Consider the following 25,614-nt stretch of genomic DNA (forward strand, 5'->3'; position numbering starts at 1 on the left):
TGCCCCAAGGTTGCAGGGCTGGAATGGGAACACCCCTCTGTTCCTTCTCAATCAATATTTCTGCACTTGGTCCATTTTCTGGAAACTTCTCTCACATGGCAAAAAGGCAAAGAGTTAGAATTACATTGGGTAGGTAGGGGAAGGAACTTAGACAATGAGAGCACAAAGCTCACCTTCCCTATGGTGTTTCTCAACCTATTTTTTAAAAAAACGTTTTTATTGATTTCAGAGAGAGGAGGGGAGAGGGAGAGAGAGAGAGAAACATCAATGATGAGAGAGTCACTGATCGGCTGCCTCCTGCACGCCCCCTACTGGGGATTGAGTCTGCAACCTGGGCATGTGCCCTGACCGGGAATCGAACCATGATCTCCTGGTTCATGGGTCGATGCTCAACCACTGAGCCATGCTGGCTGGGCTCTCAACCTGTTTTTGACACTTTTATCCTAATAGCCTCCACCCTGCACCCCATGAAATTCTAACCCACCCACATTCTGTGCATCTGTTTATCTATTGGGTATCGCACTTTGGCGAACCACAAGCTGCTGTGACATCTATTTCCTCACCACTTAGGGACCAGAGGACCTCAGTGACAATGACAGTGATATGTCCTGACACCAAGCCCTCCTGCCAGGAAAACAGAAATGACAGCCAGTAGCAACAGGTACGAAAATGGCACAATTTATTCTGATGTTTGTGTGGAAATACCCACAGGCACAAGAGGGTGGGGAGGGCACCCTTCCTGCCCCACAGTCCCCGCCACCTTCCCCAACCTGGCCTGGCTGAAGGGAAGAGCTGGTGGTGACCTGGGAGGGAACACAGTGGTTCTGGAGTTTGGTCGTGGTTTTGCATTTAAAAGGAGCTACATTCGACTGGATGGTTTTCTGCAGTCCTATGGGGCCCATGTCCCCAGGGATCCAAGAGCTGGACCCAGTGGTGCCCAGAGGACCAGGCTGAGGTTGTATTAATTGCACTTGTTTGGTGTTGGGAGATGGTGCCCCTCTCTTCTGTGGGCATCCCAGATACTGAGAGGTCCTCAGAGGTGGGTGTGGCTGGGTGGGAAGGGCTGCCACGGGAAAGGCCACTGTTGTGCCCTGAAGGCAGGGTTGAGCGGCAGGGAGCCTGGAGCTGGGGGCAGCATGTGGCTTCCTGAGGTCATTTCTTGGCGGCCCCACACAGGTGCCTGGCCATATGCCCCAGTGTTCTGTGGGGAGACAGTGCTGGAACTCTAGTCCCCTAGTCACCAAAGGCCACACCAAGTGTTTCATATAAAGTGGGCAGGCACCTGAAGAAAAGCCAAGTTCAAAGACCCCAAACCTGGGAGAAGTTCTGTGGAAGGGTCATCCTGGGTTATTCATAATGGAGGGATATTTGTCTAGAGGGCAAGGGTGTTCACTATTTATAGATAAAAAGCTGTTATCCCTTAACATCTCAAGGTGGTTGTCAGCGAGTCTATATAAAAACACAATCTTTTATGATATGTGAAAAGGCCCCAGGAAACCGGGGGTACAGATGTGGGGTCCAAGAAACCCTGAGAAATGAACCAAATGTTTTGGAGGAACTGAAGGAACAGAAGGGGACTGAGGAATGTAGGAGGGAAGGGTAGGGAGCCAGGGCCACGTCGTACCTCTCATGACACAGACATGGGGCTGCAGGAGGTATGCTGTGAGGGAGCTGAGGCTTAAAGGCCCAGCAGAGGTGGGTTCCTGTCTTGCTGACCCAGAGCCTGCGCAGTCTGTCCTCTCCCAGGCTGAGCGCTCTGGGGCATTACGGGACAGGCCTGTGAAAGACAGGCAGAGCTTCAGCCTCCAGGCAGATCCAAGTGCTTTATAGATAAAGCGGATTTTCTCAGTTGCTCACAGCACACAGAATCACAGAGTTCAAGTTCAATCTTCCCCTATGGGGCTCTGGGAAGCTGGGCCCTGCTGTGCACGGACCCACAGCTGCTGCCACCTCAGAATCAGAAAGAGGACTCAACCCCAGTGTCCAGTGCGGCATTGGGGGCACAGAGGTCACCATCTGACAACTGTGGAGGTCACCGAGCTGCCAGGGCAGAAAACACAGTCCGTGTTCGGGGAAGGTGGCCCTCAAGTTGGAGTGTCCCCTGGCACTGCTTCGGTGGCAGCAAAGCAGAGGGGTTCTCAGTGGCACATCCGTGCAGTCATTTCTTTCTATTAAGAACAAGCAGGACATCAGGTATTAACACAAGATGCAACAGAAATCACATACACATACAGAAAAGCAGGGGATGCAGTCTCAAGGGCCTTTTGGGCCTCATCAAAGGCCAAATCTTACAGAAAAAGGAACAAACAGCAGCACCCCTTGGGTTGGGGGTGGCAAGCTCCGTGGAGGGCCCGAGAGGTCACTCTGTGAGCTGTGGAGGACACATGGCACCTGTCTGTCTGCTCACCTCTGCCCTGTTGCTGAAAGCAGTGGCAGTATTCAGTGAACAGCTGAGTGTGCCAATAAAACTATTCACAAAACCCAGTTTACTGGCCCCTGCCTTTGCGTGCCCAGTGTCTCCCCCCCTGGTCCCCTCGGTACCTGCCCCACTTACCAGCGGCTCCAGCTCCTTGGTGTCTATGAGGCCGAACTCCTTGACAAAGTAGTAGAAGTGCTTGTAGCAGGTGTTGACGTGCGCCTCAGAGCCCATCTGTGCGATGCGGTCAAAGTGGTGGATGTAGACGTGCACAAACACACGGAACAGCCGGGACAGTATCTTCTTCACCACCTGCAAGAAGTTCTTGGGGAACGGCGTGCCTGTGAATAGCGAGAGGGCCCGGGCGCTCAGGAAACAGCCTCAGGGGCCCTGAAACCACACGGGCCCTGGATCGCAGGCGCGATCTAGCTTGTGAACTAGTGAGGCTCAGGGAAGTTGAGATGCCTGCCCAAGTTCATACATCATACAGCTCATGTCCGGGTTTCCTCCTGAAGCCAAGTGTTGACTGGGTGGGAGGTGTCTGTCCCTGGGAAGGAGCCCCTTTTCCAGGATCTGTGGCCTCCTAACCCCCACCCTGGTCTGCTCACTTCCAGCTCCAGGGAGTCCACTGAAACACCATGAGAAAGCCACTGTTCTGCTGCTTAACTACGTCCGGAGAAGGGATGAGACAGGCCGAGAGGTACAGCCCATCCTCAGGATGATTGACATCAGCCGCTCTGGCCCCACTGGTCCAGTCCTCACTGGGAATGTGCTGGGAGCCACACATTCCTTCTGCCTTTGCCTACTTCCTTCCCCAGAACCCAGAACATTCCCCATTTGAGGCTGCCAGCTGTGGATCTGCTATGTCCACTTTGGAATCCAGCCATGTATGTATTTCTAGTAACATTTATTTTTCTTAATAGGACAAACCCTAAAAACAAATTTTTTGACCTTTTTTCCACTCGATATCTTTCTCTCCATCTTAAGTATTTTTTTAAATCCTCACCTGAGGATATGTTTGTACTGATTTTTAGAGATAGAGGAACGGAGAGAGAAAAACATCAATGTGAGAGAGAAACATTGATTGGTTGCCTCTGCACATGCCCTGACAGGGGATCAAACCCACAACCTTCTTGGTGCAGGGGACAATGCTCCAAACACCCAAGTCACATGGCCAGGGCTTAAGTATGTCTTTTATTTAAAGTATGTTTTTTATTGATTTTTAGATAGAGAGGAAGGGAGAGGGAGAGAGAGAGATAGCAGCACTGATGAGAGAAACATTAATTGGCTGCTTCCTGCACGGCCCCCATTGGGGATTGAGCTCGCAACGTGGGCATGTGCCCTGATCCAGAATCGAACTGGTGACCTCTTGGTGCATGGGACAATGCTCAATCCACTGAGCCACACTGGCCTGGATTAAGTATGTTTTTTGTGTTTTTTTTTTTAAATGTTTTTTTGTTTTGTTTTTTAAAAAAATATATCTTTATTGATTTCAGAGAGAGGAAAGGAGAGGGAGAGAGAGAGATAGAAACATCAATGATGAGAGAGCCATTGATCGAGCCCGCAACCCCGGGCATGTGCCCTGACCGGGAATCGAACCCCGATCGCCTGGATCCTAGGTCGACGCTCAACAGCTAAGCCACGCCAGGCCGGGCTAAGTATGTTTTTATAATATAATTTGATGTACTTGTCAGAGCTTAATTGAATCCATACACTATGTTGGAATTTCTTCTCCTGCTATTGTATTTAATTTCTTTAGTTTTAAAAATTGTGGTAAAATACACCCAACCTTGAGATTCTCTATCTGAGCCATTCTAGGCAACAGTTTTGTGGCATTAGGCACATTCACATTGCTGTGTGCCACCATGGGCCCTTCCCACTCCTGTCTCTTTCTTCACCAAGACTTAAGGTCCCCTTCATCCCACAGGCAAGACAAAGTCACATGTTCATGAGATCCAACCAGCACTACCAAGTAGGTGCCTGGGAGTAGGACTGACAGACCGGCCCATTTCTTTTAAAAAAAACTGATTGGGGGGGGGGAGGGAAGAGAAACACAATGATTTGTTGTTCTATTTATCTGTGCATTCATTGGTTGCTTCTTGTATATGCTCTGATTGGAAATCAAACCTGCAACCTTGGTGTTTTGGGATGATGCTCTAACCAACTGAGCTATCCGGCCAGCGCCAAACTGGCCCATCCTTGAAGAGAGGGGCTCAGAGGCTGATGGACCAGGCGAGGACACAGAGATGTGGCTAACCATGGGAAAGCTGCAGTGCACCAGATACATGCTTTCAGGAGATGGGACCTCTCCGGACAGTTTTCAGTAGGATAGCACTGTGCTTATTGGGCCTGCAGATGCCTGAGTAATGGCCCAAAGAGGTGCAGATGAGTGCGGACATCCATGTGCAGGAGGGCTCAAGATGCAGTGTCCGCAGCAAAACTGGAATCCGCAGCCCTGACTGACATCGAGAACCGATATGGCTGCTCACCACCGGGGAACGTTGGAGATGTATCCAGTTAAAAGGCAATTGGGAAAGAATAGGCTCTCTGTACATGACAAGTCCAGCCTGGCTCTGCTCCCTCCTCTATATCTGGGGCCAGATGACCTCCCTGACCTGAGAACTGATGGCTCTTGTATTCCCTCAGCTGTATTCCCTGGGAGAAGTGGTAACAGGAGTCAGCAAGGGTGATGCTGGGGAAGGGGAGTGATTTAGAGCAGCCCATCCTAGGAGAAGGGCTTACAAATGTAATCTCCAGGCCCAGCTGGAGTGGCTCAGTTGGTTGAGCATCGTCCTGTGCACCAAAAGGTTGCCACTTCGATTCCCTGTTAGGACACATACCTCTTATGGGTTTTCAATCCCCAGTTGGGGCATTTATGAAAGGCAACCAATCAATGTCCCCCTGCCCACCCCTCAAGGATGTCTTCGGTGAAGACTGAAAAGGGAAAAAAAAAAGAAAGAAAAATAGAAATGTAGCCCAGCCGGGCGTGGCTCAGTGGTTAAGCATCGACCTAGGATCCAGGCGATCAGGGTTCGATTCCCGGTCAGGGCACATGCCCAGGTTGTGGGCTGCAGCTGATCAATGACTCTCTCATCATTGATGTTTCTAGCTCTCTCTCTCCCTTTCCTTTCCTCGCATTGAAAATCAATAAAGATATATTAAAAAAAAAGAAAAAAAGAAATGTAACCTCCAGGATTGCATGGCCCACACATGCAATGGTATTCTCATGCAGGGGATGAAATATGGCCTACTGCCTGCTTTTGTAAATAAAGTTTTATTAGAACACAGGTCCCTATTTGTTTACATGGGGTCTATGGCAGCTTTTGGGCTACATGGCAGGTCTGAGTAGTTGAGACACAGACCTTCTGGGTTCATAAAGCTGGAAAGATATACTGTGTGGTCTTTTTTGTTGTTGTTCCATAGAATTTCATAGTTTTATTAATACAAAGATAATGTGTACACAATCTGTCTATGCATTTTCTTCACTGTGCACCCTGCCATTGGGATTGGTGACTCTGATGGCCAGCTGGGCTGCTCTTTCCACAATGGCTTTGTGGTTCTTTGAGGAGCAGTTGTGAGCAATCTCAGCACAGTAAGATCGCTGCATGTCAGCAGCACTTCAAACTCCTTGACACTGTGGACCAGGAACTTCCAAAAGCTATGGGTAGCATGTGCTTTGTTTTTTTGTTGCTCCCATAACTAGTGCTGGGCATCAAGATCTGGCCCTTGCATCTTCTGTGCACTCTACTGTCAATGCCTCTGGGAGTCCACAGTTACACTTAATTTTGACATATTGGCCTGACTGGTGCCGGATGACTTCTTGGTCCTCTTTTTGACAATCTTGAGTTTTATTAGGGGTCTGAGGGCAGCTATGATGCTGAATAGGAGATGGCGGCCAAGGAGTAGGCAGTGCCAAGGGAGAGCTACTTTTCCCTTTACAGGAAAAATTTGCCACCCCAAGCTAACATTAAAGAGCATGAGCTGGTGGCTTGGGGCTTAAGTGGGTATACAGGTGTCAACAGCACAGGCATGGGAGACTGGGATAAAATTTGGGCCCCATTCTTTCTCTGCTAAGCCATAAATCTAACCTAAGGAGCGCCCTGCAGGCTCTGGTTCTTGGAAGCACCACAGACAAGAAGCAGAGACACCCACTGTCTGTGCAAAGCATTTCATTCTACTTGCCTGGCTGGGGGTCAAAACAGGCTGAGGGGCCCTGGGATTCGGAAATAGGGCAGGAAGATGTGGCCTGGGACAGACAAGCACCCAAGGAAAGCAACAGTGACTCCAGACCCCATGATATGGCCATGTGACAGAGGCTGGGGCCCAGAGAGAGCCGGCAGTTTGGTGATGTGGCCTCAGACCCTTGTCTGGGCAGTCATATGGCGTCTGCAAAGTTCATTTTCTCTCAATTGCTCATTAGTTTTCTCTTTGGTAAAACTGCTAGAAATATTATTCCACAGGCAAGGAGCTGCCTAAGGGAACTCAGGGTCTAAGTTCTAGGATGAGGACCCCCTTCAGGAGCTGTCAGGAATTTAGGGGGACCCAGTAGGCTCTGCGTCAGAACAGGGAGTGGGTGGGGGCACCTGTGAATCCCTATTTTGGGAAAGCATCTATTCTGAGCTGGTCTTTTCTCAGACAGGCCTCTGAAACCCCTCTGTCAGTGGCAGGCCCGTTCCCTGTACAGAGTTATGAGCAAGGTCCAGAGGGGTGAGAAACTTGACCAGGCACAGAGCCTATCATCAACCAAGAGCTGGGCCCCGAGACCTGTTCACCCTGTTTTCCGTGATGCTGTGCTAATGCCAATGGTGAGAGTGAGAAGGGCAACTGTGTGGGTCTCCTAGGGCTGCTAAAACAAATTATCACCAACTTAGTGCTTAAAACAACTCACATGTGCTTCCTCACAGTCCTGGAGACCAGAAGTCTCATGTCAGTTTCATGGGGCTGATGTCAAGGAGTGGGCAGGGTTGCTTCCTTCTGGAGGCTCCAGAGAGGCCCATTTCCTGTCTTTTTTGGAAGCTGCTGGCATTCCTGGGCTTATGATCCCTTTTTCCTTCTCCTGTTGTCACATCACCTCTTATGTGTTGAATATCCCTCTGCCTCCCTTTTACAGGGACCCTTCTGATGAAATTTAGGGCCCATCTGAATAATGCAGAATAATCTCTCCATCTCAAGAGCCTTAACATGAAGCAAAACATGGCACATCCACACACAGGAATAGTACTCAGCTGTGAAAAGGAATAAAACTTGGATATTCACTACAACGTGGATGGACCTTGAACATATGATGCTCAGTAAGAGAAGTCAGACACAAAAGGCCACACAGTGTGAGAGTCCATTTATGTGAAATGTCCAGAACAAGCAAATCCACAGGGGACAGGAAGTGGACTGGTGGTTATCGGGCTGGGAGAGGGGAATGGGTGACTGCTAATGGGGATAAGGAATGTTTTGCAGGTACTGAATGTTCTGAAATTAGAAGGGATGGTTGTTGCATAACCCTATCAATGTAGTAAATGCCACTGAACTTATGCTTTAAATGGGTGGATTTCATGGTTTGTGAATTCTATCTCAGTAAAGCTGTTATTAAAACATGCCCCCCTGCTTCAGGCCACCTGACTCACCAACGTTGGTGGGGAAGATGTCCTCGTTGTTGATCTGCACCTCAATCCAGTCCATGAGCAGGTCCATGTATTGTGGGGCCGACAGTGCTGTGGGCTTGCGGAACTTGTGCTCGTCCTGCCAGCGGTACTCATACTTGGGGCCTCCCGACATGATGGGGCAGGACTGCTCGGTGCAGCCATCACTGATGGTGCCATAGATGAGGTTGACACGATTGAAGAAGTCTACCACATGCACGGCCACCCAGTCATTGAGCTCCTCACCAGCCGGCAGCTGCACAGCCACCTTCAGGTCCAGCCCCGCATTCAATGATGCCTGTGCCTTCTTGTGTAGCTCGAACCGCTGGGTGCCCGGCTCAAACTTGCGCTTGGGGCGGAAGGTCTTGTCCTTGTTGAAGACCTGCTTCAGGAAGGGGTTGGACATTGTGGTGCTCACTGCAAACTCCTGGATGAGTCCTTCGTGGAGGGGGCTGGGAAGGATGCTGGTGTCGACCACCAACCCACAGGTGACCGGAAATTCACTGGCCCCTGGGTCTTCCCTGAGGTCTGAAATACAGAAAGAAAAAGAATTGTCACCTTGTTCCTGTAAACCCTGTTCGGGAAGCAAGAGTGGGCTACACTTGTGGTTTTTGAGTTTTACCAAAAGGGTGCCAGCTCCTCAGTAAAGAGAACTGCCGTGAGGTGTGTCCTGACTGCCTCACAGCAGGATATGCCAAGTCATGATCTCTAAGAACCCAGGCCAGCCAGCATCCTACTTCTGCCCCAGCACCCAGGAGCTTTCTATAAAGTGGGAGAGGGTGTGCTAAAACATGCATGGTGGCTTAGGGTCACTGTAGTGGGCTAAGAGGTAGCCTCTGTACAGAAATGTCCACATCTCCAGGACCTGTGAATGGGACCTTATTTGGAAAAAAGGTTTTTGCAGATGTGATTAAGTTAAGGATCTTGGGATGTGCTTGTCCTGGATTTTCTGGGTGGGCCCTAGATGACAAGTGCCCTTATAAGAAGAAACACACAGACACACAGGGAGAAGTCCACACAACGATGGAGGCAGAGATGGGGTGACATGTCTACAGGCCAAGAGATGGTAGGGATCACCGACACTGCCAGAGGCAGGAGAAAGGCCTGGAACAATCACTCCCTCTGAGCTCAGAGGGGACCAGCCTTCTGAGGGCTGGCATCCTCCAAGGCTGGGAGGGAATAAATTCCTGTTGCTTCTCTATGTATATAAATCTCATCATTATATTAGGGCCCCCTTTAATCCAGTGGGAATTCATTTTATCATCTTTATGACATAAGCAAAGACCCCATTTCCAATGGTGAACATGAATTTGGGGGGACACTATTCATTCCACAACACCATCTGGACCAGCTTGTCTGGGTCTTGTCTGCGCCTTCATGGGAACATGCCAGATGCCCACCCATTCCCCCAGATATGAGGGCCCTGATATGAGGGCTGCAGCTGAAATTCCCTGCCACAAAGGCTTCAACCTCCCACCTGATCCACCCTCTCCTGTCTGTGCTCAGTCTCCTCCTCTGTTAGATGGGGAGAGTAACAAGTTCCATCTCAGGCCCAAGGCTTCCTTGGCGAAGGTCAGTCTTTACCTTAAGCCAGCCCTGACCACTGTTCTTGTGCATTTAGGTTAACACCTTTTAAATGTCAGATCTTTTTTTCCAGACCCCTAGGAGGGTAACTACCCTCATCAGCTAGTGCACTCCTCAGTGTTATCTTGTTGCCCACATACCGTTCCCAGTCACTGTAAATGCTAAATGTTAACTATCCTGCACCCTCCAATGTAAAAGAAGCACATGTTTCTCCATTTTACTTTTTTTTTTTAAATCCTCACCTGAGGATATTTTTTCCATTGCTTTTTCAGAGAGAGTAGAAGGGAGAGAGAGATAGAACATCAATGTGAACCTGGCCAGTGTAGCTCAGCGGTTGAGCATCGACCTATGATCCAGGAGATCTCAGTTTGACTCCTGGTCAGGGCACATGTCCAGGTTGTGGGCTCGATCGAGGAGGCAGCCAATCAATGACTCTCTCATCATTGCTGTTTCTATCTCTCTTTCCTTTTCCCCCTCCCTTCCTCTCTCTGAAATCACTAAAGACTTATTAAAAAAAGAAACCTTGATGTGAGAGAGATACATTGATTGTTGCCTCCTGCATGCGCCCTGACTGGGGCCAGGGATCAAGCCTGCAACCGAGGTATGTGCCCCCAGGACCCTTCAGTCCACAGTCTAACCACTGAGCAAAACTGGCTCGGGATCTCTTTTACTTTTTACCCAATCCTAGGATTTCCCACTTTGCTTTCTCCTTAATCTCCCAACAATGTTTCATGTAATCTTCCTTATTGTCCCCCCTTTAATTCCAAATGCATAAAAAGAACTGCAAACTTCCATTCTCCAGGGCATTTTTTCAATCCCTTGAGAAAACTAGCTTCCAGGCATGTCCTCAGTTTTGCTCAAGAAACCTCTAAAAAATTCTTATAAGATCCTTCTATAGGTCTGAGCGTTCTTTTGTTGACAGTGGGAGTTCATTTCTGTGACGTACGGCCAGCTGGACTTGTCTGGTGGCCCACCCTCAAGACTCAGCATACCATGTAGCAAATGACCACAGAACAACGGGATTGGACCTCACATTTACAGGGATGCCCCTCAACCCCAAGGGCCCAGGGCAGCCCCAATGGAGTATGATCCACCAAAGTTGGCATGGCCAAGGCCAGGTTCAGCTAAAGAAAAGCACACGTCTACTCTGAACACAGCACCCAGCTCAGTGCAACAGGGTGTAGGCCAGGGTCAAGTCAGTCCTTCCTGGGCCCAGAGAGTGAGCTGGCACAAACACAGTGTGTCCTTGGGGCTAAGGTGAAGTGACTCGGATGACAAGATGGCCCAAGGGTGCTGGGGATTTCAGCAAATTTACAGAGAGCTGAGTCATGACTCGGGCCACATCCTGGAGCCCAGAGCCTCCTTCAGGCTTGGTCCTATCCATCTCAGCACAGGAATAGTCTCCAAGGGCAAAGGGCTGATGGGCCCTGGCCTTCTAGAGATTCCTCCAGAACTACCACCAATTCCAGTCTCTCAAATTGCAGGGGTCAGAGGGAACACGGCAGAGTCTGCCAGCATCACCCTTTATTTATTTATTTTTATTTTCAAAATATATCTTTATTGATTTCAGAGAGAGGAAAGGAGAGGGAGAGAGATAGAAACATCAATGATGAGAGAGAGTCATTGATCAGCTGCCTCCTGCATGCCCCTGCAACCTGGGCATGTGCCCTGACGGGTAATTGAATCCCGATTGCCTGGATCCTAGGTTGACGCTCAACCGCTGAGCCATGCCCGGCCGGGCGGCATCATCCTTTATATATTCTATGTACTCAACACAGACTTCATGGTGGAAGGCAGGCTCTGTCTTCCAAAAGCCTTTGGTTTAATTCCAGGTACAATATATATAATGAAAAATGCCTAAACCAGTGTCCTTACCTGGGTGATCCTGGCCCCAGGGGACGCTGGGAAATGTCTGGGGACATCTGTAGTTGTCACACTGGGGGTGCTCCTGGCACTGAGTGGGTGGGGGCCAGGGATGCTGCTCAACACCCCATAGTGACCAGGTAGTCCCCCCAGGGAGTGACCTGGCCCCAGTGTCAGCAGTGCTGGGGTGGGGGCAGGGAACAGTAGTGGGGAAGAGACCCTGGTTTAGGTCATTTCACACGATTAGTGAAATCTGGCAGAGCTGCTCTACCATTTGGTCTGAACCATGTAAAACACAGAAGCTGATCATAGGGATGGAGGAGCCAACCGAAGACAACAGGGCCAGAGGACGGGAGAAACCCCAGTGCAAAGGGAAGCAAACTACACCCCCAAACGAGGATGGCTGTGATCAGAAAGGACAACCAGCTCTGACTGGGCGGCTCAGTTGGTTGGAGCGTCATCCTGTACACCGAAAAGGTTGTGGGTTCCATTCCCAGTCAGAGCACATAAATTGTGGGTTCGATCCCTGGTAGGGGCGCATAAGGGAGGTAACCGATGGATGTTTCTTTCTCTCTCACATTGTTGTTTCTCTCTCTCTCCCCTTTCCTTCCTCTCTCAAGTCAATGAACATATCCTCAGGTGAGGATTAAAAAAAAAAAAAAAAGGACCAGGAGAAATCAAATGCTTGTGCCCAGCTGGTGAAAAGATGAAAGGGGGCAGCACTGTGGAAAACGGTCTGGCAATTAAGCAAGCAGAGATACCATTTAATCCAGCAACTAACTCCTAGGTATCAATCCAAGAGAAGCGACAACACACATCCACATAAAACCTATACACAAATGCCCACAGCAGCATGATTTATAATAATCACTGAAAGGTGGGAACAACCCAAGAGTCCACCCACGAATGTGGACAAACACAACAGTCTATCCATACACTGGAATGAATGTTACTCAGCCATGGAAAGGAGTGAAGCACTGACACTTGCTACAACGTGGATGGACCTTGAACACATGATGCTCAGCGGGAGAAGTCAGATACAAAAGGCAAGCATGTGATTCCATTTAAGTGAAACATCCAGAACAAGCAAATCCACAGAGACAGGAAGTGGGCTCCTGGCTGTCAGTGGCTGGGAGGGAGATGGGGGTAATTGCTGACAGGGACAGGACTTCTATTTGAGGAGGTGAGAATGTTTTGGAACTAGACAGAGGTGATGGTTGCATGACTCTGAATACATCAGATGCCAGTGCATGTGCACTTTATTTTATTTATTTATTTTTATTTATTTATTTACCCTCACCTGAAATATTTTTTCCATTGCTTTTCCAGAGAGAGTAGAAGGGAACGAGAACAGAGAGATAGAAACATCGATGTGAGAGAGACACATGGGTTGGTTGCCTCCCGCATGCACCCCGACCAGGGCCAGGGATTAAGCCTGCAACCAAGGTATGTGCCCTTGGCTGGAATTAAACCAGGGACCCTTCAGTCTGCGGGCGGACGCTCTAACCACTGAGCCAAATCGGCCAGGGCGCATGTGCACTTTAAATGGGTGGAGTGGGTGGTATGTGAATAACAGCTAATAAAGCTGTAATTAAAAACAATTTTTTTACACTCACAGTTAATTTAAAAGCTGTTATTTTTAGATTTTTTTTAAAAATTGAGAGGGAGGAAGAGACAGAGAAAGAGAGATTGATTGGTTGGTTGTTTCACTTATTTATGCATTCATTGGTTGATTCTTGTATGTGCCCTGACCAGAGATCAAACTTGCAACCGTGGTATACCGGGACTGCACTCTAACCAACTGAGCTACCTGGCCAGGGCTAAAAGATATTATTTTAAAGGTGGGTGAGGGACAAGCAGAGCAAGTGCTGGCTGAGCCTCTGCCCCAGGAACCTTGAAGAAATACAGATGCCCCTCTTGGCTCAAACCGAGGCAGGCATCACCTGTAAAATTGTTGTTTGCTGTGAAATGTAAAACAACTACAAAAAACTACGCAAACTGTAAGGTGCAGTGAATGATCTGCCCGAGTGAACAAGGCTTGTGTGAAGACTGACCACTCGATGGTGCTGCTCAAGGCAACCTGGGCTCTGGAGCAAAAAGGGCCCCAGTGCCTCCTACCAGACCAAAAGTGCCTTCACTTCCTTCCCTGCTGAGGCCCTGGCTGCCACTGTCACTTCCTGCCACCTTAGTTAACACCTAGCTAGGCACTTTATAGTAACCTTGGGAGGAAAACAGCATCCTCACTTTACAGATGGGGAAGATTAGGCCCAACCTGGTCACCGCCCCCCTCTCCCGCACTGAACTGCTGAAATTGGGATTGGGTCACTCTCTGTGGGGAGCCACCTTGGGCACTGTGGGGTGCCCCCCCCACTTGATGGCAGGAGCACCCCTAGTTATGACAACCACAGATATCCCCAGACATTGCCCAGCGTCCCCTGGGAGCATGACTGACCCAGGTGAAAAACACTGGGTTAGAAGACAATGACTCAGTACTAATTAGCTACTGATTACTAAGCCAGTGTTTCAGGCCATACAGCTGGTAGAAGGAGCCTGAGCTATGGTTCTTTCTGCTGAACCATGTGCCTCCATAACTCACCACTTGTCCATTATTCTAGCTTCCACTTGTTTTATCCCAAATCCAGTGCCAGGTGCCCTCCAGGCTGGTCTCTCCCCCACCGGAAACCTCTGCAATGCCAGCACAAAGTCGGGACCAGCGCTCTTCCCTGGTTTTGGTGATGGGCACAGCCTTGGGCACACAGGGCGTGGAGGTGGGAAGGTGGTGTCCCCAAGGGAAAGGGGCAGCCACAAACACTCCACCTGCCTGCTTCTCTCCTACCATGGAAGGACAGGTTGGAGCCCAGTCTCAGACACCCCCAGAAGCTCTGATTAAGAGGCCACCTTCCTGACCCTTGTCTCAGAGATTAGCTGGGCCCCCCCAAGGCTGGGCAGCCCAGGAACCCTCCATGCCATGGGCATGTGCACTGGACACACTGGGTGGGGACCCACAGCACCACCTGTGACTAACTGCCCAAGTGGCCCGAACACCTGCCCAGGTAATAAGTCTGCAAACCAAGCCGCTCTCAAGGCACTCTGGGGGCAGGTTAAGGGACAGAAACCCCTGTGGGCCATGCAAAAAGGACAGCCACCTTTCCTGTTTCCACTGCCTTGCTGGCACCAAAGGGATATTTTCTCATCCTTGGTCTTATTTCAGCTTCCAAATGCCCCTCCATGTGGGGCAAAGGCAGCCCCACTTGGCAATGAGAAGACAAAGTGGGGCACTACACCCTTTATCCAGCAGAGTGGGGTGGCCAAGCCAGGCCACAGAGCCCCGCAGCTGCCTCTATTCCAGGTTCCTATTTATCCTGCAGCAAACCTCTACCCTGATGGAAATCCCAACACAAAGAAATCTGCACCCACCAGGGCCCGGGTCCTGCCTTCTATTTATTTTGGGGCCTCTCTGGTGATGGCTTTGGGAGTTTAACCTCTGATGTCACCTGGGGACATGAGACCTAGGAAGACAGGAGCCTTAGGGGCAGTGACAGGGCCCTTGGGAGGAGCCCCTGCCCAGTCAAACCTCAGGGAGGTGGTGGTACCACTGCCCCCCCAGGGAGGTCACCTTGTCTGCCCCCCCAGGGAGGTCACGGTTCTGGAAGATGGGGCAGGGCAGAAGGGGCTTGCCTTTCTGACTCTTCTCAGAAGGTGGAAGGATTTTTTCTTAAGTGGAAGTCATGATTTTCTGAAATACTTCCTGGATGGGCAGAGTTCCCATCAAAGACAACTTTTTATCAGAAACACACATCCTATGGCTGAGGGGTGGCGGGCATTGAACCAGTCCACACTGCTGCCCCACTACCGCCAGGGCCTTTCTTCTTGATATTCTTAGAACACCTCCAAGGGCCCTGGCGAGGGGAAGGGTTGGGAGAAATGTCTCAGAATTCAATGCTCGGGGCTCTACTGGCTCCCTGGTTCTTTCCACAGATGAGATGTGAGTGGCACCTAGAAGCTTCTAGAGTGATGCAAGGTAAGATGACAAAATTCCCAACCCAATACACGCCCACTCCCCTTTATTTCCTGAAAACAAAACAGTTCCTCTAAGCAACGGCCTCATGAGGTGCAGCAAAGCTCAGCCCATCACCACTTCCTTCCGGTGCCTCCACATCCTGCTTCAGCTGCTGACACTGCCATCACCTCAGGGACACTACCTCGACCTGGTGGTGGGGGTGGGGTTGGAGGAACAGGCCCCAATCTAGGAGATCAGTCCCTAGGTTCAGGCCAGCAGCCCAAGTGTTTAGCTGGAAGGTGCTCTTGGCCCAGGGTCTGTCCCATTACAGAAGCCAGTGCCCCTGCACTGTCTTACACCATCCTAATGTTCATTTTTATTTATTAACTTTTAAAAATATTTTTATTGATTTCAGAGAGAGGAAGGGAGAGGAAGATAGAAACATCAATAATGAGAGTCATTGACCGGCTGTTTCCTGCATGCCCCCTACTGGGGATGGAGCCTGCAACCTGGGCAGATGCCCTGACCGGGAATCAAGCTGTGACCTCCTGGTTTGTAGGTTGACACTCAACCACTGAGCATGTCGGCCGGGCCTAATGTTCATTTTTAAATATCACCACAGCACCCTGTGTGGGAAGGCCCCCACCATCCTTCAGGGTACCTGCAGGCCTCCTCCTGCATGGGGTGGGGATTTGCATTTTGTTGGCCTTATGTGCTCAGGTCTTGGTTTTGTGGGTGATGTTCTCCAACATGTATTGTACGAAGGCAGGAAGTAAGGTTTGTGGGTGCTGCTCCAGGCCAGGTGCTGTTGAGGGGTTCTGTAGATTCCAGCCCAATTGAGATAATTCACATCCCGTAAATTACACCCTTTTAACTAAACAAGCCAGTCTATGATTTTAGTAACTCATAAAGTATGCAACCATTCCCAATTCCACAGCATTCCCACCACCCCAAAAGACAATGTACCCATCAGTAGTCACTCCCCACTCCCTGTTAAGGGTTGAATTGTGCCCCCCGAAAGATATGTTCAAATCCTGATCCCTGGTTACTATGAAGGTTTCAAAACCTTGTTTGGAAATGGGGTCTCTGTACATATTATTAGTTGAGGTGAGGTCACACTGGAGTAGGGTGGCCCTAATGCAAGGACACATGTTCTTATAAGAGGAGGGAGATTTGGGACACAGACACACAGAGGAGATGGTCATGTGATGACGGAGGCAGACATGGGCAATAGGTCTATAAGTCCAGAGACAATAAGGATTGCCAGTAAGCCACCAGCAGCTTGGAGAGGCAGAAAAGACCCTTCCCAGGGTTGAGAGCAAAGAGCTCACAGCACATGGAGGTGTGCTGGGATCTGAACTGGGTGTTCCTACATCCCCACCTCTGTTCCACCAAGACAGAGAAGGGTTGGGGTGTGCATGTACCAGCTCTCTCTGCTTCAGTTTCCCATAGGGGCAAATACAGATACATTGTTTGACAAAACCGTGTCACCTGGGGGACACAGAAGAAGGTGAGGAAGGTCATGGGTCATTGATGTATCCACTTAGGAGCCATGCCTCCTTCTTCCAAGGATAGAGTCCAAGGTTTCAGAAGATGCCACTGCATCTTTACTGACCAGAGGCATGTCAGGAAGGGCGGAACATATGAAACGGTGCCTCCTGAACTCCCACCCACACACATGGCCCTCACTGGCTGTCCACGCTTCCTTTTCACATCAGGATCCTCAGATATGGCCTTGAGTGTGCACTGACCTCAGAGGCAGAGGGCAATTCGGGAGGGAAGGAGTCACAGCTCTGAGCTATCCACGGAGGGCCAGGCCTAGCCACTCAAGGGTTGCACTCTCTCCTGGGGGGGTGGACTGTGAAGAGCTCCCAGCAAGTCAGCTGCAGCTGTGGGTCTGACCCAGGGCTGCCCTGCCCCCAGGGGACCCCAGGCAATGTCTGAGGACATCTGTGTTTGTCACACTGTGGGTGTTCCTGGCATCGAGTGGGTGGAGGTCAGGGATGCTACTCAACACCTCACAGTGCCCAGGATGGCCCCCCAAGAGTGCCCAAACCCAAATGTCTTACTTGGGACTCGGCTGCAGGAGTGACCTTGTACCTTCTCAGAATCCAGTTTTAAGTCAGATTCCCCTTTCCTGCTTAAGCTATCTGAACTTCAAAATTCCAGGAAATGAGAAACACAGCTCACCAGCTGGGGCACGTCTGGAACTTCCCCGACACTGCTGGGGGATTTTGTTAAACCTCCACTTTATGAGGCTCTGGAGATGTGAGGACAACTCCCAAAAGATAATTAATGGACTGACTTTTCCATGAACTTTAAGAGCTCAGCCTCAGAGCAGGAGCAATTCCACATAAGAAACAGCCTGACCTAAACTTGTTAGAATATGAATCGTCTAAAAAGTTCAGGGACTGAAATAGCACTTCCACGGATCCCAAGGGACTAAAATACCGCTTTTGGTGAGAAAGAGGAAGACAGAGAAAGAGAGGGAACTTAGACTTCAGCTGATTACAGTTACTTGGGGCTACTGGTACATGGAGAACACTGAACTGGGCTTTGTAGGAGATACAGATGATAAAGACACACTCCTTTAGGAAGGTTCCAATAAAAAGTTATCAGCCATGAAAAGACACAAGGAACTATAAATGCACGTCACTAAGAGAAAGAATACAGTCTGAGAAGGTGACACTGTGATTCCAACTCTAGGATATTCTGGAAAAGGCAGAACTACACAGACTTTAAAAGGTTCAGTGGAGCCCGGCCGGGCGTGGCTCAGCGGTTGAGGGTCGAGCTAGGATCCAGGCAATTGGGGTTCGATTCCCGGTCGGGGCACATGCCCGGGTTGTGGGCTCGCTCGATCAATGACTCTCTCATCATTGATGTTTCTATCTCTCTCTCTCCCTCACCTTTCCTCTCTCTGAAATCAATAAAGATATATTAAAAAAAATAATAATAATAAAAAATAAAAGGTTCAGTGGAGCCCAGTCGGGTGTGGCTCAGCGGTTGAGCATCGACCTAGGATCCAGGTGATTGGGGTTCGATTCCTGGTCAGGGCACATGCCTGGGTTGCGGGCTTGATCCCCAGTCGGGGGCGTGCAGGAGGCAGCCGATCAATGAGTCTCTCATCATTGATGTTTCTATCTCTCTCTCTCCCTCTCCTTTCCTCTCTCTGAAGTTAATAAAGATATATTTAAAAAAAAAAAAAAAAAGGTTCAGTGGATGCCAGGGGTTGGGGGAGGGAGGAATGAATAGGCGGAGAACAGAGGATTTTTAGGGCAGTGACACTACTCTGTCTAACACTGTCATGGTGGACACATATCACTATACATTTGTCCCAACCCATTGAAAGTACAATACAAAGAGTGAACGAACCCTTATATCAACCATGAACTTGGAGTAATAATAGTGAAGTGCCAGTGTAGGTTCATCCTTGTAACAAATGCCCTGCTCTGGTCAGGGAGGTTGACAGTGTGAGAGGCTGTGCATATGTGGGGGTCAAGGGTAATAGGAAATCTCTGTGCCTTCCGCTCAGTTATGCCATGAGCCCAAAACTGCTCTAAAAAATAAAGTCTATTAAAAAAATTATAGCTAACACTAATTTACCAATTACAAAACACCAAGCATTTGCTTAATCCTTTAAGTAGCTCACCCCTTTGAGAAGTTACTAAAGCCACAAACAGGAAGCAGAAAACCACAAAGTCTAGTAGAGCAAGAGTTGAACATATATTTGCAGAAAGAACAAACACCATGGAAGGAACTAGAAATATATGTGCACCCATGCTTAATTTCAAAATAAGAACATGAAAGAAACAGGTAAAATCAATAGTCATAATATATTCTATTTAACCCAAGGGCAACAAAATATCATTTCCACACCTAAGGAATATAGAAAATATTAAGGAGATATTCTACCTTTTAAAAACATAGGAGTCTCTATCATCCGGTGTTCATTTTGCACATACAGCAGGTCCTAATTTAATCCAGCTATGTTTTGAGGGCTCACTAGCTGCACGTGGCCAGTGGCTGCTGGCCTGGACAGCTCAGCTCCAGAGGGTTTTTTTTTTGTCAATACTCAACCTATGCTATTTTTTCCACTAATTTTTAGAGAGAGTAGAAGGGAGGTGTGGAGGGAGAGAGAGGGAGAGGGAGGAAGAGCCAGAGAGAGAGAGAAAAAAATCATCCATTAGTTGCCTCCGGCATGCACCTGAACCAGGCTGGAGATTGAACCTTCAACCCAGGTTTGTGCCCTTGACCAGAAATTGAACCCATGACCCTTCGGTGATCGGCCAACACTCTAACCACGGAGCTACACTGGCCAGGGCTCCAGAGGGTTATAAAAGAGGGGGAAATCCACTTGTTGGATGACAGGAGCAATGGGACAGATGTCTAAGGTGGGTGTCAATTTGGACCCCAGGGAGGAGAAATATAGTCATCAGAGCAGGATCTGGGGGAAACAAAGGGTGTCTTCTGGGAGGGAGGAGAGAAATAGGGTGCTCTGGGGCTAGGGCAGCCAGGACTTTCACTTGCTGTGTTCTCACTCCATACTCAGTACACTCCTTCAGTGAGTTCTGATAATAGACCGGAAGAGGCTGCTGCAAACATGTGGCGAAAAAGTCACTCATTCCTTGCCCTGGTCGATGTTGCTCAGTGGTGAGACTGTCTGCCCAAGCACAGAAGAGTCAAGGGTTGGATTCCTGGTTAAGGGCACGTACCTAGGTTGCAGGTTCAATCCCTGGCCTGGTTGGGGCACGTGGGGGAGGCAACTAACAGATGTGTCTCTCTCACATAGATGTTTCTCTCTCTCCCCCTCTCCCTTCACTCTCTCTAAACATCAATGGAAAATATATCATTGGGTGAGAATTAACCAAAAAAAAAGTAGGTCACTCATTCCTTAAGATTTCAAGAGCCAGGGAACAGGAAATGTCAAGGGGTGGGGAAGGGGTGGCTCAGGGCTTTTGGGAGTCTGCAGCCCCCTGGCATCACTCAGCACCAAGTCTGTAAAATGGTCTGATAAAGAGCCTCCATTATGTTGGGTGAAGGGAAGAATGAGAAAGAAGCTGCCCGGAGGCCACGTGTAACACCAGCAAGTCCAAAACCAGATAGTGCAGACAGGCCCCTGGGCTGTGAAATATGCAAAAATGCATGTGGGTCATATTAAAACCTTACCCGACTGTGTGCTTTGAATATGTGCAGTGCATTGTATACCAATTAAACCTAAAAAGACCAGAAGAATCTTACCCCAAAATTGACACTGGCTCTCTGGGTGGTAGGTCACTCAGGATTTATTTTCTGCTTTGTGACTTTTTGTATTTTCCAACCATCGCCTTCCCCTTTCAGTGACATTGTATAAAATACATGGTCATTTAAAACAAATGCCAGCCCACCAGCCAGTGCAGAGACAGATCTGCGAAGTTCCCCTAATGGGCAGAGCGGACACCGCCAACACCTCACGCCCAGCCCTTGCCCAGTGCTCAGCGACTGTGGGGACCAGGAAGCAAGAAACGCGCTTCTAAAAAGCCACCTCCCCGCCGTTGGGGAGCCCCGAAATCCTGCGGAATTGATCCAAACCATTGGGGGGGGCCAGCGATAGTGACACGGCTCGGGGATGATCCCCAAGTGACATTTGCAGCCACGAATTCGACTGAGAGACCACGACTACCTCCTTCCCGCCGCCCGCGTTTCCCCCTCCGAGATCTTCTGTTGTCCGCCGCCCGCGTTCGCCCCTCTGAGGACCCACCTGCCGCCTCACGCCGCTGGGGCCCGGCCGCGCTGGCCTCGGTCCTGTGTCTTCTGTCCCAGGCCGCCCGCTAGCCCCGACCTCACCTCCCGCGGTGGAGGAACACGGCACCGCGCAGGGCCCGCCCCAGCCCCGCCCGGCCGGATCTACTTCCGCTACAGACTACGGCCTCCCCGGAAGCGGAGCTGGTGGGCCGATGTCCCAACCGAGAGGGGGCGCACCCGGGCACCGCGCTCTACGTTGCTTGGCAACCGCAGGCGGGCCTTGAAGCCTTTAGTTAGTGCCTGCGGCTGAAGCCTGTGGGCGGAGCTTCGGCTGAGTTGGGAATGCGGGGCGGGGCCTCTAGCAGGGGACGGCCTGCAAGGAGGAGCTTGCGCCGACCCAGGACGCCAGCTAGGGTCCCGGCCTGAGGGCGGAGCCGACCTGGGGAGTGATGACTTTCTGGGAGAGGCGGCTCGCGGGCGAGGCCTGGAGGCTGGGCCGGCGTCTTCAGTTTTCCACCACCAAGGCCGGAGGGAGCCGTTGGTTGGTGCGCAGCGGAGAGGCGTGGCTCGGGAAGTGCAGTTGGTTAGTTGGCGGCGAGTGAGGCCAGGCCGTGGTCCTGCTGCTGTGCCTGGGCTTGAACTCCGCGCTGGCCCGCGGCTGCTTGCACTGCCGTGGCAACTTCTTGGAGTTCTACTGCCATCACGTGAACCGCAGGTCCTGGTAGATGGGCGATATCCCCATGTCAGGCTCACTCCTCAGCTACTGGAGCCACGACGTGATGAAGGAGCTGCCCCTGGCCACCCCCGTCCAGGCGTGTCCCCGGCCCAGCCAGACCCCTGCCTGGGCAGCGCACCCGACCCCTCCTTCGGTCCCCCAGCCCGGGAAAAGCTGAACCAAGTGGCAAACGCCTTGTACCAGAAGATGGATCAGCTCTACCAGGGGAAGATATATTTCCTGGGTAAGGGTAATATATCTGCCCCTGTCTGCCCGCCACTCGAACCTGACTTCCCTCCTCCTGCCAACTCCCATCAGAGTATTTCCCCAGCGAACTTCTAGCCATCTTCTGGGAGCAGGTGCACCTCATCTAGAATGCCATCATTGAAAGTAAGCCAGTGAGGGCCTCGGGGACCTAGGGGCGCGGGAGTATTTTAGAGCCTCCTTACAGGCTGGGTGCCGGGGGCCAGGGAGTGGCTGGGGCTGGAGTGATGTTGATAGGGCATAGCGCATCAGTGCACCAGGCATTTGAATTCAGAGCCTGCAGCCAGCATGGGACCGGACAGAAATCGGGAAGCAGGGCATCTCCCTGAGGGAGGGACCCTTTCATCCTGTGGTCACCAGCAGGAGCCCTTGAAAGATAAATCGACCGCTCCCTCACTGCCACATTCCCCAACCGGACTCTAGAGGCACTGGAGAGTATTGCTGGGACCCTACCCAATGGTCACTCCATTCCAGGCTAGGAGCTACCCCAAGTGACTAATGGACAGACCCTGAGCCTTGGGCAGGCCTGAGAAGGTGGGCTGAAGTGGGGGACAGGCTGGGCCTGCTAAGAAGGTGTTCTCCATGCTCTTGTCCCTGCACAGGCCATATTGATTGACAACAGCACTGTGCTGAGTGAGCCTCTGTCTAGGCTGAGGGGTGTAGGGGCAGCAGCTTGGACCCGGAGGCTAAGGGGAACCCATGGCCACCTCTCATGTGTTGCAGGCATCTTCCAATACGAGACCATCTCCTGTAGCAACTGCATGGACTTGCACGGTGTGTGCTTTGGCTACAACTGCAAGTAGGGCTCAAGTGCAGCAGTGTGCTGAGGGCCCTGCTGTCCACGGGGTCCAGGGCTCTCCCCAAGGAGCCCCTCCTCTGCCTCCTCCCTGCCTTTTATCACCTGGCTAGGGTGGGGTGGACACAGCTGGCCCTCTGAACTCAGGGCCACATTGGCTCCACACCCCCACAGGTAGTTGGTGCAGTGGAAGACAGCTGTGCATGGCCTCCTCCTTTACATGTGAGTTGTAGAAATAATTGGCACAAGTAAGTCCCCCCTCTCCAAACCCAATGTGAGTTATGAGGTAGTAGGGTATGTGTGAAGGCAGCCACCAAGATGCAGGACCTGGCCCCTATGTCAGGGCCCCAGCCCCTTCCTCCTTTAAGGGTCTCTGAGCTTAGCTGGCACAAGGGGGTCAGATTATCCTGGTTAAAGGGTCCCTCCCCACAGAGTCTGGTCTGAACCCCTGCCCCGAGTGAGTGGCAGGGCTGTGGTCAGAACCTAGGAGGGCCCCACATGATGGATGTGCTCCAGTGGATAGGCCTGGGGGCCATAGGCACTGCCTGGGCCCCAAACTCGGGGCTAACCAGGGCCCTGTCCTGTCTTTCAGACAGGACACCAACACAAGGTGAGCCCCCCCAAAGCCCTCGCCTGGCAGTGGGTGGTGGGGAAGAATGGGGTGGGGTGGTGTCCTCCATGTCAGTGGCAGTGAATGAATGGGGGTGTTGGACACGGCCAGCATAGCCAGGGCAGGGCTTTCTGCACATGGGACATGCTAGATATCACCTGTGCAACCATATCCATATGATCACTTTATGAATGAACATGTCCTCTTTGCTGCTTGGATGCACAAAACCACTCCAACCTTGTGAGTCACCCAGGGGGAGAAATCGGTAGGGATGGGGAGGTCTGGGGGAGGGGGCACGGATGGCAACTCTAGGAGCAGGGGTTGTGCCTAAGCTAGAGATCAAAACCCAGAAGCCAGTTTACCACAGACTCACCCACAAACTTTTGCAGCCCCAGTTGTGGGAGTTGGGTGGGGACAAGAAAAGAGGCAGGGCCTCATGAGTTCAGTTTTGGGGGTCTGTGCAACCCTGTCACATGCCCTGGCCCCTAGCAGACACCCACCAGTTAGGGGGAGGTGAGGAGAGGAAAGGAAATACTGAGGCATCTGTTTCTCTGCAGCCTGCTATCACCAAGCTTCAAAGGTGTAGAGCCCCCATACCTGGCCAATCTGACCCTGGAAAATGCTTCTGAGTGCCTGACACAGCACTGATGGCCACCGGGCCCACTGGACCCACCCCAGCTGCAACTTGGGGCCAGGATTCAGCTGGGCTGTCCCAGCCTGACCCTGTGGAGCAGGCTTGCTGCTCTCTGGGGTCCCTGCACACCTGCATCAGAGCCCAGGCAGGGCCAGGGCCAGGAGGAGGGGAAGGGGAATGGGAATGGGTTGTATATAGATGTTTGGCGGGATCAGGGCTATATAATAGCTGATTAAATGTCCCTGACATTTCTCATCATGGGGCAGTCCCTGTGGGGACAGGGAGAACCATGTGAGGCAATGGGTTGGGCCTGTGGGCAAGGCATATCTGGTCACAGGCAGAGGGTCCAGGGGTCCCCACACCAATTTGACTGTTATCTGCCACAGCGTACCTGGGCAGGCTCACCCAGAAATGAGCCTGGGAGCAAGATGGTTCTGATGACTTAAAGTGAGACTGCAGTCTGATGAATCAGGGCCAGCTTCAGTGGATCCTGAGGCTCAGATCACCAGGTCATGTGGGGCTGAACCCTACAGCACTGCTTCTGAAATCATTCCACATAGGTTCTGATCCGGGCTAGACAGCTGTCCCAACATGGGAAGGAAGATGGGAGATGCTGCCCTGAAGTACTTCTTGTGTCTGTCCATCTGGGTGTCGCTTCCCTGACATCCTCCTCCAGCTCCCTCTTGCTCTTGTGTGTATGTGTGTGTGTGTGGTGGTGGGGGGGGGTTTGAGTCACAGGACTGCTGAGGAACCCACATACCCTTGCATTGCTTCCTACTTAAGTTTCCCTGGTAGAATGCTAGCCACATTTTCACCTGAGCTTTTATTTGGTAGGATTTAAACAGAACAGCATAAGAAAGACTCAGGTGATATTTGGGTAGACTGTCAAATAGTGGAGTCAAGGGATGTCAACCACAGGGGTGCATGCCAGGAGCAGGGCCTGGTCACTCTGTCACTGCTGTTTCTGTTGCCTTGGCCTTTGCCTTTTCCAGCCCAAGGGCCCTGCAGAGTTGGTGTGCTGCACAATGCACTTTTTCCTACTGAGAAGTGGGAAGAGCCTGCTGACGGTGGTAGAAGGCAGGGCTGCTGAGGCCTCTCTCCATTGGTGCTCTAAGTGGGGTTTAGTGTGGGGCTGGTTTGTGCCTCTGCTCCTTAACCTCCCACACTTCAGGATTCAAGTTGGGGTTGATTTGGGCTTTCTGTCCACTGACCCAGCCTGACCAGGTTTGCGTTATCCTTGTCCATGCAGTGTCAGGAAAGCCAGGGCAATGTGGTGAATTACCACCAGCAGGGCCTTCCTTCCAGCATCTGCTCCCGCCACTCACCCCCAATCACCCAGTACACCCTCTTACCACTGCGGTTTCTGGGAAAGAGAGGG

The 25,614-nt window shown here is 51.1% G+C and overlaps 2 protein-coding genes and 1 pseudogene across 2 annotated transcripts; 1 reads left to right on the forward strand and 2 right to left on the reverse strand.

Annotated features, from left to right (window-relative positions):
• Nucleotides 1–662: 662 nt before the first annotated feature.
• MOB3A (MOB kinase activator 3A) lies at nt 663–21,294 on the reverse strand. The gene is made up of 4 exons (XM_016209746.2): nt 21,234–21,294; nt 8,035–8,577; nt 2,555–2,757; nt 663–2,168 (listed from the first exon to the last, which is right to left on the reverse strand). The coding sequence occupies exons 2-4, from the start codon at nt 8,453–8,455 to the stop codon at nt 2,139–2,141; spliced, it is 654 nt and encodes a 217-aa protein (XP_016065232.1). The 5' UTR covers nt 8,456–8,577; nt 21,234–21,294; the 3' UTR covers nt 663–2,138.
• Nucleotides 5,886–7,335, reverse strand: LOC148093318 (large ribosomal subunit protein eL32 pseudogene; annotated as a pseudogene).
• On the forward strand, nt 15,603–24,386 carry IZUMO4 (IZUMO family member 4). The gene is given in 10 exon segments (XM_087816151.1): nt 15,603–15,716; nt 21,826–22,033; nt 22,096–22,176; nt 22,251–22,322; nt 22,799–22,822; nt 22,920–23,014; nt 23,180–23,215; nt 23,218–23,240; nt 23,585–23,602; nt 24,160–24,386. Coding segments are annotated over 10 exon segments (762 nt in total). The 3' UTR covers nt 24,251–24,386.
• The last annotated feature ends 1,228 nt before the right edge of the window (nt 24,387–25,614 follow it).

Source organism: Miniopterus natalensis, chromosome 4 (assembly GCF_054644295.1).
Source record: "Miniopterus natalensis isolate mMinNat1 chromosome 4, mMinNat1.hap1, whole genome shotgun sequence".
NCBI classification, from domain to species: Eukaryota; Metazoa; Chordata; class Mammalia; order Chiroptera; family Miniopteridae; genus Miniopterus; species Miniopterus natalensis.